General features: G+C 41.4%; 1 protein-coding gene across 1 annotated transcript in view; it reads right to left on the reverse strand.

Annotated features, from left to right (window-relative positions):
• Window positions 1–1,292: 1,292 nt before the first annotated feature.
• Window positions 1,293–16,067, reverse strand: part of ENPP2 (ectonucleotide pyrophosphatase/phosphodiesterase 2) — a 54,711-nt gene continuing 39,936 nt past the window's right edge. The window contains exons 16-25 of the mRNA XM_075495764.1: window positions 15,874–15,961; window positions 15,644–15,731; window positions 14,565–14,734; window positions 14,229–14,277; window positions 11,565–11,701; window positions 10,939–11,074; window positions 9,671–9,748; window positions 7,022–7,154; window positions 6,245–6,401; window positions 1,293–1,489 (exon numbers count right to left, since the gene is read on the reverse strand). Of these exons, the coding sequence (XP_075351879.1) occupies window positions 1,319–1,489; window positions 6,245–6,401; window positions 7,022–7,154; window positions 9,671–9,748; window positions 10,939–11,074; window positions 11,565–11,701; window positions 14,229–14,277; window positions 14,565–14,734; window positions 15,644–15,731; window positions 15,874–15,961 (1,207 nt within the window). The 3' untranslated portion in view covers window positions 1,293–1,318. The remainder of the gene's footprint in view (window positions 1,490–6,244; window positions 6,402–7,021; window positions 7,155–9,670; window positions 9,749–10,938; window positions 11,075–11,564; window positions 11,702–14,228; window positions 14,278–14,564; window positions 14,735–15,643; window positions 15,732–15,873; window positions 15,962–16,067) is intronic.

The raw sequence follows: 16,067 nt of genomic DNA on the forward strand, positions 1-16,067 counted from the left end.
CTCCATACCATATGCCTTCTACAAAAGCTGTCCAGGCCAAATCAGGCCATTATCTAGTTACCAGCCTACAACAGTGTCTCTTCCATTGGCTGAGGACTGTGCCACCAGTGTCACTCGTTGGGGCTTGCCAGGATTATGAGACTGTGACTGCACAGATGTAGCCAACAGAGACTGGACTCACTTGACCATGTAGGTGATGGTTGTAAATCATGTGCACTGTATGGGATTCACAGTACCAGAAGTTACATAGTGCAATCAGGCCAAGGGGCTTCCTCCGAGAATGACGGCTGGCATTAAGCCTCAGACTCAGCCTCAGATTAGGGGAAAACTCTGCAAATCCTGGCCATTAGAACAAGATGATGAAAATCAGATTTTCTCCTCCCAGGTAAAAGCCCACTGCTGAGTGTTTAGCACTGTCACCTCCGTCAACATCTGCCTTATCTCAGCTTCCCTCAAAGTCAAAGCAAAGGGCAATGGAACAGGTATTCCCAGGAAACAGCCCAGAGCAGCAATGGTCGTGAAGGGATGTGACACAGCCTGACTGGTGACAGTGGATGTTGTCACCTCGCATCCTCCCCATGGCTCCAGAGGAGGGCCCACTGGCCTCAAGCGTGGGGTGTACCCCGGTAGCTTATCACACCAACCAACCTCCTCTCCCAGCTTTGCCCCTACAGCAAAACCTAACCAGTAATGACTGTTTTACGGTCTCACTGCTGAGTACCAGGGCAGGGCACCTGGGCTCCTGGCAGTCCTCTTACCAGCAAACCTAAGCTCTTGCGAAGGGCTCTGCCTGGTGAATAAGAGAGATCTGGCAGCACTCAGCTGCCCACAAGTGCCTCTGAATGTCCCTGTGAAAGGAAATCAAAACACATTAAAAAAACCTGAACGTGTGGTTTATTATATTTAAGATGCTATTTGTCTATAGGGTTTAAATATGTCTGTCACATAGTTAACAGTAAATGAATGTAATTTTACATGTTCAGTATTTTGATACACAGTACAGGACTACAAGTGTGGTAAAGGAGCACTGGAAATTAATATTTCCGTGATGCACGTATCAAATCCTGCAGCACCACTTAAAAGCTTGGAGTAAGGACTCAAGCTGCAGTATTACAAGCGCTACTAAATAAACCAAGAGACATACCTATATTAAACATTAGAGAAACAAAACAAATGACACAAGGGTTTAATATTTAAGATTTGATACAGGATTAAAATACTAATATTTTTAATGTCCTGGTTTCAAATTAATAAATATAAAAACAATATAAAAATATACACCAGTTGATAAAAGGATGCACTGAGTAAGGTTAGAAAGCTAAATTTCACTTTCAAACGTATGCAGGTATGTCTTTAGGGAGAGGATTTCTGTGTAGCTCCGACTGGTCTTTCGGAAGAAGTCCAAGCTTGTGAGCTGTTCAATGTCACGCACACGTGCAGTGTGCATCTTAAGAAGATCTTCAACCCACTTTGATTCATCCTCCAAGCTCTGAAATGTGAACAAAAAAACCCAAAGTTTCATAACATGCCATGTCAGAAGTCAGCTCCGAAAGCAAATGCAACTTTTCTGAAGATTGGGTCCATTTGAACAATCTCTGTGCCCTATTCAAGAATGACTGAGGTAAACAAGTTCCAAGAAAACATATTTGAAACTTCACATGCAAGATGATTCCTATAGTTTTATTTTAGGATGGGCTTGAGATAATGACCATAGTCATCTAGGAAAAGCTGGCCTCATGTTGCAGGTGTTTCAGAAGAACAGCCATATGCTTTTAGAAGATCCATTGGTCACTACATATTTTTTTATCTCACAGAAAGAGCTCCATATTAATCAGTTGTGTATTACCAAAGTCCAAACTCTAGGCTGTTTAGCTTTGAACGTTACCCCTACACATTATTCTCATCTGACCAGCACCTCACCTAACACAATATTATTTTAATCTTTCCACTTTACTGTTAGGAGACCATTATAATTCATTACACAGTTGGGACTATGGTTTATGTTGGTACCTGTAAAATCCAGTTATTAGAACATACATATTATTCACTGACAGAAAAAAGACACTCACTAAGCATTTCACAATACCAAAAAAAAAAAAAATCAGGAAGGTGGTGATGCCAGAGCAATTGGGGTCGGGTTGCATGGCTGTAATCTCTCTTAGGGGACTGCTCCTGCTGCATGCCTTGTGCCAGCTCTGGCGCTTGTTGCAGCCATGCACAAACTAATGTAACTCACTAACACATGAGAAAATCCGCCCTGCAAAACACTGCAGTACTGGCTGTTTGAGTGCGTTAACCAGCCTAGCAACGTGTCCCATGAGCATTGCAGCCAGCCCTGGGGACTGCACAGCAGAGAGCAGACGTGGGAAAAGGACAGAGCAAACAGGACTTTTCCTCCTTTAGCCTCTCAGGCTGGTACGCCTACACCGCTGTCGGGGAAGCAAGTTAGGAAAGGAGGGCTGTGCCTCCGGACATTTGGACCACATGTGTCTTGGAAATCTTGCTGATAAAGCTCCATTTCTGGGTTTACTCCTGAAAATGAGCCCCTTTCTGACTGTCTCAGCCAGGTCCTCCTACAAAGTGGTCCTCTCACCATTCAAGACTAAGCTTCAGCAATGCCAGAGCCTACCCAATGCAATAGATGTGCCACAGACCAGGCTGTGGGTCACCCCGCAAAGGCCAGGAGGGTGAGCGTGATCATTTGCACAGAGAGGACATGAAGTACCAGCTAGGTCACAGCCGGTTGCTCTAAAGCAAACATCCATGACCCAGTCAACACTTGTCTGTTTTGAAGCTTTTCAGCTCCAAACCAGCTTTTCTCTCCATGTCACTAGCAACCTGAGGCCCAAAACCAGCTCTGGAACATGAAAAGAGAGATGCAGCTTAAGAAGGAAAAGAAGGAAGCATGCCCTGCTTGCTGCCCTTCGCCTGCGGTGCCATGCTCCAGGAACGCCGCCTGGCAGCACACGGCTGCAGGAAGCCCCTTGCTTAGCCGTCAGCCTGGCAATCAGGTTGCTAGTCTGCAAACAGGCCTCAACAGGGTCATTACTGCAAAGGCAATCACTGTGACATTTCTGTTGTCTTCAAGCCTTCCTTCTGAGCAGGAAATCTGCAGTTTACAGAGCTAAAGGGAAGTCCCATTGCTACAAAGCTCACTTTTCTGAATACAAGGAGGACTCCTAAGAGTTTGCAAAAGATCTGCAATAAGAATAAATCACAGGATGTGAGGTTGGTTTTAAACCACGTCCAGAAAGACAGCATTTGCATGACCCCAGAAAATCAATCAACTGATCTAGGTTTTAGTTTTTCCATTCCACAACTGGCCGATGAAACCTCAGGTCCAGCAGCAAGGATTTTAAACACAGTGATCAGCTAACATGGTATTATATTACTGCAGAATAACGAATAAAGTGTATATATTTAAAATGATAGTTTTATCCATCTGTGCTGGTTAGTCTCACCTCAATAGTACAGTGAGTCTTAGAAGGAAAAAAAACAATTGAAAAGATGCAGGTAAATAGAAATAGGCAATCAATTAGGAGGCTAACTTAAAATCCACTGGAAAAGATACCAGATATTCTGGACAAAAGAATCTCTCTGGATATCAAATTATTACCTGGAAAGCTGAACACGATCAGAGTGTAGACAGGTGGGTGAGGAACTCGCTTATTAAAAGAGAAATTTAAAGGTTTTTCTGAAAGGGAAAATAGTGGCCTAGAGGAAGTTTCTAGTAGGGTTCCTCCAGCTTTGGTCTTGGAAAAGATTTTGTGTAATGTTTTCATACATGTTTTTTGTGCCAAGGTCATTAGTGCACTAGTAAAAAAAAAAAAATTGGGAGCTCCTGTCAATGCAGGAAGACTGGAATAACATACTGGAGGATGCAGACGGGGGAGTCCCTGGTATAGTATGAAATTGGGTTATCCACATTGACGGCAAAAATTTCTGCTAAGCTGGGAGCTTCTCAGATGAAACAGCAGATAGAAGAGAAGGACCTGGGTGTACTGGTTGTGCATGATTGTGAGCCACCATTATAACACAACTATGGAAAAAACAAATCCGTATCAGAGGAGTTGTGTCCAGTGGAAAGAAAACCATTTTCATTTTGAGATCTCAGCTGGAGTACTTTATCTCATTCATGTTCCAGGAAGAAAAAAAAAAAAATCAGACTGGAACAGATGCATAGGAAGGCTACTAAAATGCTCATCCTCTCTTACAAGAAGAGCAAAAAAGATCCTGGGTCTCCCATGAATAGAGAGAAGTATATGCCTTGAGAATCATCATAAATCATCACTAGGGTAAATCCTGAAGAAGTCCAGTGAAGGGCTATTTAAGCCACAGAAAAATGTTGACACAAGAATAAATGGGTATAACCTCACCATGAATAAACACAGTTTGGAAATGGAACAAATTCAAATGAGAAGAGTAGTGGTGTTCTCCAACGGCCATGTGAAGAGAGAGAAAGTGTGTGCAACGAGCAAAGCGGGAGGAAAGCTAATATTTCTTCAGATCTTAAAAGAAAGCTGTGGAGAGGTTAAGGAAAAATTCTTATGTTATCCCATGCATTTCATCCATGAAGTATGTGAGGTTTTACACAATCACTTCTTTGAACAAATCAGATGGAACACCATGTGCAAAAGTAAGACTGACACTGTATTTGATGGCAAAATTTTGCCTAACTGTATTTTCATTCAAGAGCTGCATTTAAATATTTTTGGAGTGGTTCTTTGCTATGTAAAAAGCATAGACAAATATCTGCTAATGACCCTGTAGTAGCACCAAAGTTCTTCCGAGAACTGTAAATACATACACCATAAGTAGCATGTCCTATAGAGAAAAGAAGCCTGGGTTGGAATATAAGAAATCGAAGAGCAGAAGAGGCCATTATTCTAAATAGTTTATAAAAAAGATTTCAGCCGTTTAAGAGGACCGTGACACGCAATATAGGGAGGAAAAAAAATTTACTTTGTCATAAAATTACATATGGGCAGAGATACAAGGACAGAGGCACTAATAACTGCCAGATTAGTAACTTCCAGATCACCAACTGGACCTTGATTCAGAGGAAGGCAGTCCAGAGAAAAACCACAATGAAATATGTAGAACTTTCCGAGACTTCTGGTGGAAGACAGCTCTACACAAAGCAGTTAAAAGTCTAAACAGGGGGAAGCCAGACTTGCTCAAGAGAGAGGGATACTGCTCCAAAAGCATGGTTTTAAAAAGAGGGACCTGAAGGCAGGCGATGTTTGATGAATGAGAAAGAGACAGTGTTCCAGGTGAATTGTGTACAGAGTTGGAATGACTATTTCTGCCTGTAGCTGGAATAGAAGTCTCAACTTTTTGTGCCAATACAAAATTCATAACATTAATGCGTTCATTCAGGAAACGGTCTCCTGGCAGCCTATAGTGAAGTGTCTGTGTGCAGGAATCCACACAGCTGTGTAATGGGAGAACAAGTTCAGGCGGAAGGACAAGTCTAAATACAGCTGCCTGGAAGGACTACTGTCCTTGCAGCGCGCCGGAGCCCATGGGGACCAGACCGCTCTCCTGCCACACGATCAGCTGCCGAGTGTGCGTGTTACTTTCTGCAGTGCTGACCAGACCGAAGCCTTTGTACTTCACCAAGATTCTTACGCTATAGGATCTTGCATCCTAAGGGAAGATAGGAAAGGAACCAGGATGGTGTCTGGTCACCTCTGGTAATGAGAATCCAAATTTTTCCCTTGAATCAAGACATGTTCTGGAAACAGCAAGAGCTGGCACTCTACCCTCGGCAGGTTTTACCATATAGTTTTAATACTGTGTGGGTTGGATGTAATCATGCTGTCTGATACACCCAGACTGCCATAGCAGACAGACTATATTGTACCTGCACATGGAAACAGACCTCAATAAAAACATCAGGCTGGCTGCCAGCACAATACATCTACGCACACAACCTCCCCCCAGTCTGCTCTGAGGTTATACTGACAGTGTCTGCCAAAACGTAGAAGCCCACAGGTTGTTTACTGCCAATGTAGTGTATGTCAGCTCTTCCAGACAATTTTAGATGCAGTAATAGTTCCATATTTTCTCTGATATCATGGAGGAGTGCTTTTGTCTAATGAGTTGAACACGACACTTAATAGAGTCCTACCCTGTGCTTTCATTCAAGACACCAGTGAGCACTAGTATCTGACTGTAATGGGGTTTCACACGTCCCAGGGACATATTTAGCATGGGGTTACAGTAGTACAGAAGAACTTACATTGCAGCTCTCATCATTGTCAGGCCGGTGGGGAAGGATGTACGAGAGAACGGAGAGTGGTCCATCACACTTGTCAGCTGGCTGAGTGAAATCTAAGCAGCTGGTTATGATGATGTAGTAATGAGTAGGAATGGGGATGGCACTGCCTTCCACAAACCTGGGGGAATAAAACATACATTTATCCACAAAGGATAAACCTGTTTGGAAGAAGGTTACACAAATAGCATGGAGTTTCCTTCCCTATGTGTGAGGACACACATACATTGTTGAGATGTGTTTGATTCCTAGACACTGCCTGAAAATGAGCATTCAATTAGTTCAGGTTTTGATACTGTGTTATAGAAATACCACATGCCAGTGCTGAAAGGCTTCTTCAGTTCAGAGACATAGAGAGAAAGCATTACTGAATTAACGAAAGAATTGAGTATCTAACTCAATAGCACTGCTATGGTTTGTTCCGGTATCCAGTTGTCAACTCTCAAGTTCTGGAGAGTTTTAGAGAAAATAGGTTATTTGGAACAAAATTCAGCTTCATCTCAAGGATGAATGAACATGTAATTTCAAAGTCAAGGTGAACAGTTACCTGCTGAATTGCCATTTCCTTATTTTTACTACTGTCCTACCTACAGGGACATTCAGTCCTGATGAACAATACTTTTAGAAAGAGCTAGAAAATTATATCTCCTCCCAGAAATTGAATAATGTGCAGATAATGAATTAAGATAAAGCCACCATTAAGAGAAACAACAGCAAACCAATTTAAAGACAAACTCTTACTGTTTTATTTTGTCAGGTGTGTCATGTAAACCATCATAGTCATAGTCAAAGATTGGTCCACTTATAACATTGACTCCGTTTCGTTCAGTGGCATATCTCTTCACCAAAACCCTTTGGAAATAGTTCCATACCTCTGTGGGGGAAAACAACCAACACAGAATAAACACACCAAAATCTGGATAAGCCAAAACATGTCAAAAAATATAAACAATTTTTTTTCCCTGAAAATAAAAATCCAGTGGATATCATTCACACAATGGCAGGGGAAATCAAAGACTAAGCATTACAGATTTACTGCAGCTTCATTCAGTTTGGTCAATAAAGCCTATTCAGACTTCTTTGCTCTCTTGTTGATTTTTTTCCCCAACTAGTGATAAAGGAAATGCACTGTACCACTCCCAGGCTGGCATTGCCATAGACATTGCACAGAGAGCTTGCTGTTCCTCCACCAAGCAGCAGAAACAGCTATTCACATGCTTTTGGTGTCCCTGTAAACACTTCCTTTGTCTTTCTTATCTAGTTACAGGGAATGGTGCCGTGGTTTTTTTTAATTCTAAAAAGGAAACAGCACCATGATTAAAAGCAAAACACAAACATTTTAAAAGAAAGGGAAGTACAAAGGTCATATTCTTCCAGTTAAATTCTCCTTGGATACAAAATGTCCAACTTTTAAATTAGGTGCCGTCAAGGATGACCAAATTAAGGTATGGCATCTCATTACAGCAACTTTTGGGAAGAGTGTGCTACTCTTTCTCCCACTACATCCTCCTCAACCTTAACTTGTTAAGATGCTTGCAGAGATGGGAAACACACTGAAATCTCCAGTTACATAATTCTTTTCCTTATTTTTTCCTTTTTATTTTAACACTAACAGAAATGTGCGTAAACAAAGCGTCTCAAACTTGTAAAAGTTTAACTTTTGTCTTGCCAGCTCAGGCCGTTAAGTCCATGGTTCCCCAGTGCTGATGGCAATGCCAGCCTCAGCAAGTTGCCAGGTATGCCTTGTCCTAAGACTGCTCAGTGCCACATGAACTCCCTGCTCAGGCTGATGCAGAGGGCCCCACAAGCAATGGTCTAACAAGAACCTCAGCTGCAGTAACCACTTGGCAGTACCACTGCTCCAGCTGCTCGCTCCTCCAATGCATCAGCCTTAACAATAAAAATAGCTCAAAAAGGAAGGCTTCCCCCCCCCCTTGAGTTTTCCAGCTGAATCAGTTTCCCACTTGGGTTCCCACTGCAGCCACATAGACAGCAACGCCAGTGCAACCGGGGGCCAGCCCAGGGGCATCATCCTGCAGCTCCAGCAAACAGGAGCTGCTTAAGCCAGACTCACTACAGAAAAGATGGATACAGCATTATTGCCTGAGGGGATGGGACAGTGAATTAAAAAAACAAAGCAGAGGAGGGGCCTCTGCAGCCAGCACTGCCACCAAAACCAGCATAACACAAACCTGCCACCTTGTATTTTCCCTGTTGTGGAAAAAGCTCCGTATAATGAGCTTACAATCAGCTCTCTACATTGCAAGCTGCACACATGTAGTGGTTCGTAACTCCCCAGGAATGATGTTAGTTCCAGCATTTGTTCTCAGGGAATCCTTCACCCACTTGTGATGAAGAGGAAGGCCACTAAACAAAATGACCTGCTGGTGGCGAGTTTTTCTCCTGTGATTAGCATCTCAGCTAATTTGCTTAGACTAACGTTAGCATAAAGAGCATTTTTATGAAGTGATTTGAGAGTGGGAAATCCCCAATAATTTTGCCCTCTGTAATCAGTTAAGTGCCTTTGCTCAGATTTCCAGCAAACATCACCACTTGTTCCTACTCAGAGGTTTTTCAGTTAAAAACACTCTTTTCTGGTTAAAAAGAAAAAGCTTCCCATAGGCTTTGATGTTTATCCAAACCTCTCTGGCCTAAAATCTGAATTGGAAATCTCACAAGAACAGGCTCTTGAGATTCTTCCAAGGCTTCTCAATTCCTGCCAAGCCAAAAATGCCACCAGAATAGTCTGATGGTTTTCCTACCTCTTGGCAAAACTAGAGAGAAAAGGGATGTGCAGACAAAAGAAACATTAATATTACATCCCTGCAGCACTGAAAGTTTCAGCCAGGTTTAAGTAATTCCTCATTTTCCATAAATTGTTTTCCTCTTCCTTTTTCTTTATAGGTAATAAATATGTTTGGTCTCCCTCTAAAGACATGAACAGAAAATAAAAAATAATCACTTGTCCCTGAACTACAGCAACATGCTAAGTACACAATCCCAGGCGGCTCCAGTTGAGAAGAAAAAACATGTTGCCTCAGTATGCTCTGCACTAGCTTGGGCTACAGACAAGAAAACCTGAATGGTCTTGCACAAACTGAATTACTGTGGCATGAAGCAAAATTGCTGAACTACAGCACATCTGTGCTCTTATCTTAGCCCAGTACCAAGGAAAATAAACCTTTCTTAAAGCTTAAACCTTTCTTGTGTTATTTTGCCTGCCTATACCTAGAACTATACAGGTGCCCACATGTATTATCTGCTGGCTACAGGTAACTGAACTTTATGTTCTAAACTTCTCCCATCAATTCATTCCATAGTGCAACACACACATCATCTAAAAAATAAAATTTTGGGAAAGAGAAGTAAAGCCATGGAAAGGGCACTTACTTTTGAAGGCAGGATACATTGGAATGATATTTGTTATTAGAAAAGCATCATATTTTGCTTCTGCAGAGGAACTTAATTCTGAAAAAAATAAAACAGAAAAATATTAATAAGGTGAAATATCAGAAATTCAAGGAACATAAAAATATTTTGAAAAATGGCTTCAGAGATCAACCAAAGGGAATACTATCATCTAAACAGCAATCTGAATGCTATATTCAGAAGTGCACATTGTATGCATAAAGTTTTTCTTTAATGTGACAGCTGGACATGGAAAGTAAGGATTTTATCTTTGCTTCAAGTGTCAACCATTTCAAAATATTTTTATAGCTCATATATTTTTGCAGTCTCAAAACTCAGAGAGCTGCTCTGCAGGCTTTTACAAAAGAGGCACACAGTTTCCAGGGAGAGGAGTGTGTGATTGTCTTCTAGTTCTGAGCAAGCCTCTGCACCTGTAATTCCATATCAGAAATCCACCATCAAATATTTCAGCCACTGAGTGAGGAAGGCAGAGCAATGAAGTTCACAGCTGTGAGACAGTTGTGTCCTTTGAACATTTACTAATCCCAGAAGATCATTGCTCCAAGACTGAAGCAATGTAACTGCAACAGGAGAATTCAGGACACTCATTTAACACAGGTTTTCTACTAGCACTGTTCCTATAGGATGGCAGAAATTTTTACAGTATGCAAGAGTCTAATATGGATTTATAAATTAAATATATGTTTATCTTCCTGCTGTTTGAATCCAAAATTAAAACCTCTGACTAGATTCCCAGTTCATATAAGCTGGTATCTATCCACTGAATTTAAAGGGCCAGCTTCTGAAGATTGTCTTCTAGCTTGTACTCCTACTCTGTGCAATTCTTTGTTCACCTTTATTTTTATTAACTAAACTGGGACACTTCGCTTTTGGTGCATGAAGCTGGGCACCAGTTTGGAGCATCTCTTGCAGAGTCAAGGGACTACAGCCATGATGGCAACTTGTGGCGTTGGGCCCTTGATCCTCAGCAAGGATAATGTATCCATCCCATTTAGCCCCGTATGTGACACCGGTGCAGAAGCGGCTCCTCTGAGAAGACATCAGAGGGGCAGAAATCACCCCAGAGTGGGGGAAATTAAACCATTCCTACCTATATTCTTTCCCAACAATCTCAAAAAAGCCCTTAGTCTGTTTATATCTGATGGGAGATTTTTTTCATACCTAAGGTTTTCCCTAACAGAAAAGAAAATTACAAAACCTCTAGGTATTAAAAAGTTATCTGAACTTACGGGGAGGGAAAAGGAAGCCATAGGAGAGCTGTTTGTCGCCTCTGTAGGCTGCGCAGCTCTGGCTGTTTCCTGGAGAAATGCGGAGGTCGGGCCTCACACAGCTGGCCAGGTGCTCTGGGACACCCGATACCTCTGCCTGCATTGAGGAACATACACAGAAATGACAAGAAAGGTAATTCCAGCATTTATAGCCAAAAGAAAACAATTTCATATAGCCGACAGATTAGATGGAAGGCCTTGTGTGGAGTAAAATAAAGCACCCAGCTGTACAACCAAGTCCTGCTCCTGTACCTGCCGCAGCACCCCTCCTTCCGGTAGCAGAAGTCACCATGGGAAGTAATTCAAATGAAGTCATTGATTATGCTGTCATAATAAAACAAACCCCCATTGAGCAAAACTTAGAAAGAAAATGAAAACAGGAACAGAAATATAGAACAGCCCTTCTGCCTTAAAACTCTTTTCTCCTGAAGGAAAAAAGGGATTTGGAGATTGGTTTGAATGGTATTTGACATAATTTCTGGTGGGAAACTCTACTTGGGGAAGGGGAATTTATTCAAGAATAAAGGTACCGAACAGATTTCCCCAGGATTTTTTAAGCACTTTCCAAGAGCAAAGACAGCACTGACCTGTTTGGAAATAGTGTAGGATGTCCACAGAGGCATCAGGAATGTTTCACTGTAGCCACTTTCAAAGTCATGGTGATGCAAGATATTGTATTTTGTGCGGTACAGTACTGCAGGGCGCCCATATAGGAGATGCTTCTCTACAGATCAGAAAAAATTACATTTACATTTATTACTGAAAGCCTTAAAGATGAAAAAAAAAGGGGTTGGCTTTCCAACACATGCTGATTTTACAGTGATCCTTAATGGGATACTGACCCTGAATAACTGCTAAGGAAATCTTGTAACAGAGAGAGCAGCAGTTCTTCAATATTTTTGGTTGGGATCCCTGTTCCAGACTCACAACCAACTTTGAGGTTAAAAGTCCCTTCTGCACCTGAAAGCTTGTTGGGGTCATAGCATGGAGAGAGGGTGTTTCTCCAAACGCAGAAGACTCCACAAGGATCTTTGTGTCCACATTTCAGTCACACAGGAGGTGAAAAGCACTTTTTTGTATCTTTAAATCTGCCCCTATCCTACCACTCCTGCACTCTTCTCCAGACTTTCTCTCCTTCCTATGTTTTTTGTAAAGTCCCTCGCAAAAGGGAGGCAAAGGTGCTCACTCATTAAAAGAGTATTTTTTTTCCACTTGGCTGATACAGGTGGTGTTCTGAAAACTGATGTGCTACTATCTGTCAGTAATATCAAAGAAAAGAAACAAACAAAAAAACCCTTTTCCTAACTTTGGCTACAAAAAGACACCTCTAACTCTGCAAAACTTGTTTTTCTTCTGTCTTGGTGATATGTTATGGTTAAACATCAGTAGGTACCTCTGATAAGCTTGCTTATAAAAAGACAAAAAAATCATTGAAAGACACAAAAAATAAATTTCCTGACTAATCTTGCATTGTGCTGCACAGTTCATTGATTTTGATAACCATTTGGCAAACAGGCTTAGCTTGCTTTTGGAAATCAAAACATAGAAACAAGGAAAGCGGCCTAACACTGTTCACAGATTGGCATTTAACCTGAAAGAAAAGGGCATGTTTTATCAGTGTTTGTGTCCAAATAGAGGATATTTTTATAGGACAAAAGAAAGAAAAGTAGGAAAAGCCTTGTCTAAGGACAAAGATGATAAACTTCTTTTATTCAAGAGAAGCTAAAGGAATCTTTTTTCTTCTGCATGTGAATAACAACATCAGCTAAATATGCATGGTGCACTACGTGAGAGAAGGGAATTACCAACTAAATGCAGGAAGATCCCTGAACAGATGCTACCCAGCCTGTCATAAAATACAACAAAATAACTTGCAGGTAGCAGAACTGCTTGTGTTTGAATAAGGGGCACTTCATAACAGACAACTTACAAATGAGTAAGTGAAATTGGTTTAAATGTGTATATCTTAAAATACATCAAAAATACTATTTTTATACTACTGAAGTAAAGAAGCATCAAAACCTTAAACCAAAATAAAGATGTTGAGATATCTAGGAGTACAATGGCGAGGGTGTTTTTTCCTGATGCCAGAAACTGCCAGAGCAGGGAGTAGCTCTTCACTAATTGGAAAAATCAGTTTAACAAGATGAAAGCTGCAGAAAGGCAATTTAATTCACAAAGAAAAAGAATAATTTCACCTCTAGAAACTAAAGGATAGGATGCATTGCCTGTTCACAACAGAAAAACTGAAGAATTAGCTACACAAGGGAATTTAAAAAAAAAAAATCTCCTTAGTCATCAGAGCAATATGATTTGAAGTATCTCAAAAGTCCAGGTCTAAACTCAAAGCTTCATAATTTGCTAATGTGGACAATAGTTACGGTGAGGGGGATGCTGTGAATTGTTATGCTGAACTGGATCACAGCTGTGAGAAGGAAAGCTCTGCTTTGGTGTGCCCTTCAGTCAGTATTGCTGCTCAGAAAAGCAGTTCCCATCCTCTCCCCTCTGGTCCTACTGCTACGTTTTAACCTGGACCACAGCCCTGACGTGGCTGCGAGTGCAGCCACACAAAAGTCAGCGCTGGCATAGAGCAGGGAGGGTGCAGGAACTAGTGTCCAGGAGAGCAGGGCATGCTTTCTCCTGGGAGTAACGTTGACTTGAATGCTGACAAGGGACAGAATTGTGCTGAGCATCCCTGAACCAGCAGAGCATTTCTGCACTTGTTTCAGTGGATAACCTGCACCCTAAACACCAAACATTAAAGACCCAGTCAGGGATTGTCAAAGCAGCTGTACCATCCTTCCTGACACTGACCTGGTGAAACCTAAGCCTGAACAATACTGGTAAAACACAGTGTGCAGATGTGGTCTCTGTTTTTTACCCCATTTATTGCTTGTAGTTGAGTGGAGCACTGCCTCATGCTCCCTTTCCTTTCCTCATCTCTCCACTTCCATAGCAGAGATTAAACCTCCTAAGAGTGATGGAAAGGAAGAGCTAAAACTCCTATCGCTTAAGCGATCCTTTAGTCCTGGTTACAGCAAAAGACAGCGTGCACTTCCTCACATGAGCAGCACTTAATCTTGCCCACGTCTCTCATGTATGCCTATGTGCTATTTTGACAGTTACTTGAAAAGACGGTTTACTACACGTTAACTAAACCAAGGCAGGAGTTCATCTGGTATCAATGATGCAAACTAACTTGCAAAAAAAACCCCAAATAGCTTTTCTTAACTGAGGCACCAGGCTCTTACCTTCTGTCCCCTTGACATGAAAGCGCTTGTTAAGTTCATCCAACTTGTTCTTCTCAAGAATAGAAAAAGGAACAAGATTAGGATCACTGGAGCATTCAGACATCTCATTTTACTAGGCATCTAGCAAAACAAAACTAGTGCTATAAAACACTAAAACATTGTTTTGTTTCCTGTTTTACAAAAAGCCATAGTTGTTCCAAAAAGGCACAAACACTTCACAGGAAGGATCTGGGAAATTCCTACAGATCAAACCCTCTCAAAATAAATAAAATGGCTACAACTGTACTAGGCAACTACTGCTAACAGGGGAAGCATCAGCAGATCCTAAATACCTACCTTATCATCACATGTACATCCTATATCAAAATCTGATGCAGGTAGAGCGACAGGATAGAGTGGTTTAGCAACTTCATCTGGCACAGTTGGTTTATAAACGTTGGCTCTCAGCAGGTGATTTAAACTTCCATGGGTGCCATTATTGGGAGCAGGCTTTAATCCAAGCAGATCTATGAAAACACCGAAGATAAATGAATGATGGTTAGATGGCAAATGTGTATGCAGCAGCATCTCTACTGAGCTAAGACATTTATTTGCAATACTGTTTACACCCATGACATGTTAATGAATGCTTTTAACATAATAAAAATATTAAACTTTCGTCCAAATCATAAAATTGCAAATTCTGTCTGAATAGTATGGTGACCTTTATAACAAGAAGGTTAATTTGCATCAAGACAATGGAAACCAGTTTTTTTTATAACTACTCCTGCAGCTTCCAGTGCAAACCTACAGTCAATATGTTGACCTTACACCAGCCACCTGGAACGCAGTGTTATTAGTCGCCTGTTTTAGAGATAAGGGATAATTACCTTTTTGGTATTTCATGTTTAAAAAAAGAAATTAAATAAGTGAATTACACCATTGGCTAGAAAGTTTTTTTACCCTGGAAAATCACTATTAAAGAAAAGATCATAATGAATATCTGTATACATCATCAGATTCTGCTTCATGGCTACAGGAGGAGTGTAGGAAACACAATCATACCAGGAGATGCCATAGAAAACTAAGTGATGCCCCTGAGCTGCTCCATGAGACATGCAGGTGCAGAAGCAGTCTCGGAACAGAAACCTCCTCCCTAGACTGCTGAGGTGTGGACACCACGCACTGTAGTGGTGTGTGTTCAATCTCTGCCAAGCTGCATGCAGCAAAACTATGGTAACCCCCTTTATTGGCCAGTTGCTAGAGTAGAGCAAACTGAGGTCCCTGAGAAGTGCCTTCAGCCCTACTGGCCAAAAAGCAAGTGCTTGGGAAAGGACACTGGGAGGGAGTCAGGGCATGAGCTCACGGTACCTAAGTGAAGCCCTGTTAGCTAAAACAGCGTGTTTCTCTTCCAATTTCTCAAGCAGGTAGCTTACCACACATGACGTTGTAAAGTTCAATATTTTCAAAAGGAGGTACTTTGGTCTTGTATTTGAATGTAGGGCCATAACCTATAAAGACAGTCTTAAAAAAAAGAAGAGAGAAGAATACAAAAGACGACCATTAAAAGGTAGGGTTTTTTTTCAGTAAATATTTACATTTTAGAGACCTCCAGTTCCTTCTGCTTTCAATGACCCTCCCGCAAAGGTCACTGCATTGCTCATACCTGCATGCTGTTTATCTTGTTGTCATAGCCATGGTCTCCATGGAAGAAACATTTTCCCGTTGGTTTCTTGTAAACGTCCACAGCTTTCCTAAATTGAAAAATTATTAGAAAATTTCCTCAAAGGTGTAGGTATGGTGGCTGACCTGACAACGTACTTTGTGAGTAGGAGGTATACGGTGACAAGGCAGTGCATT

Source organism: Mycteria americana, chromosome 2 (assembly GCF_035582795.1).
Source record: "Mycteria americana isolate JAX WOST 10 ecotype Jacksonville Zoo and Gardens chromosome 2, USCA_MyAme_1.0, whole genome shotgun sequence".
Classification (NCBI taxonomy): domain Eukaryota; kingdom Metazoa; phylum Chordata; class Aves; order Ciconiiformes; family Ciconiidae; genus Mycteria; species Mycteria americana.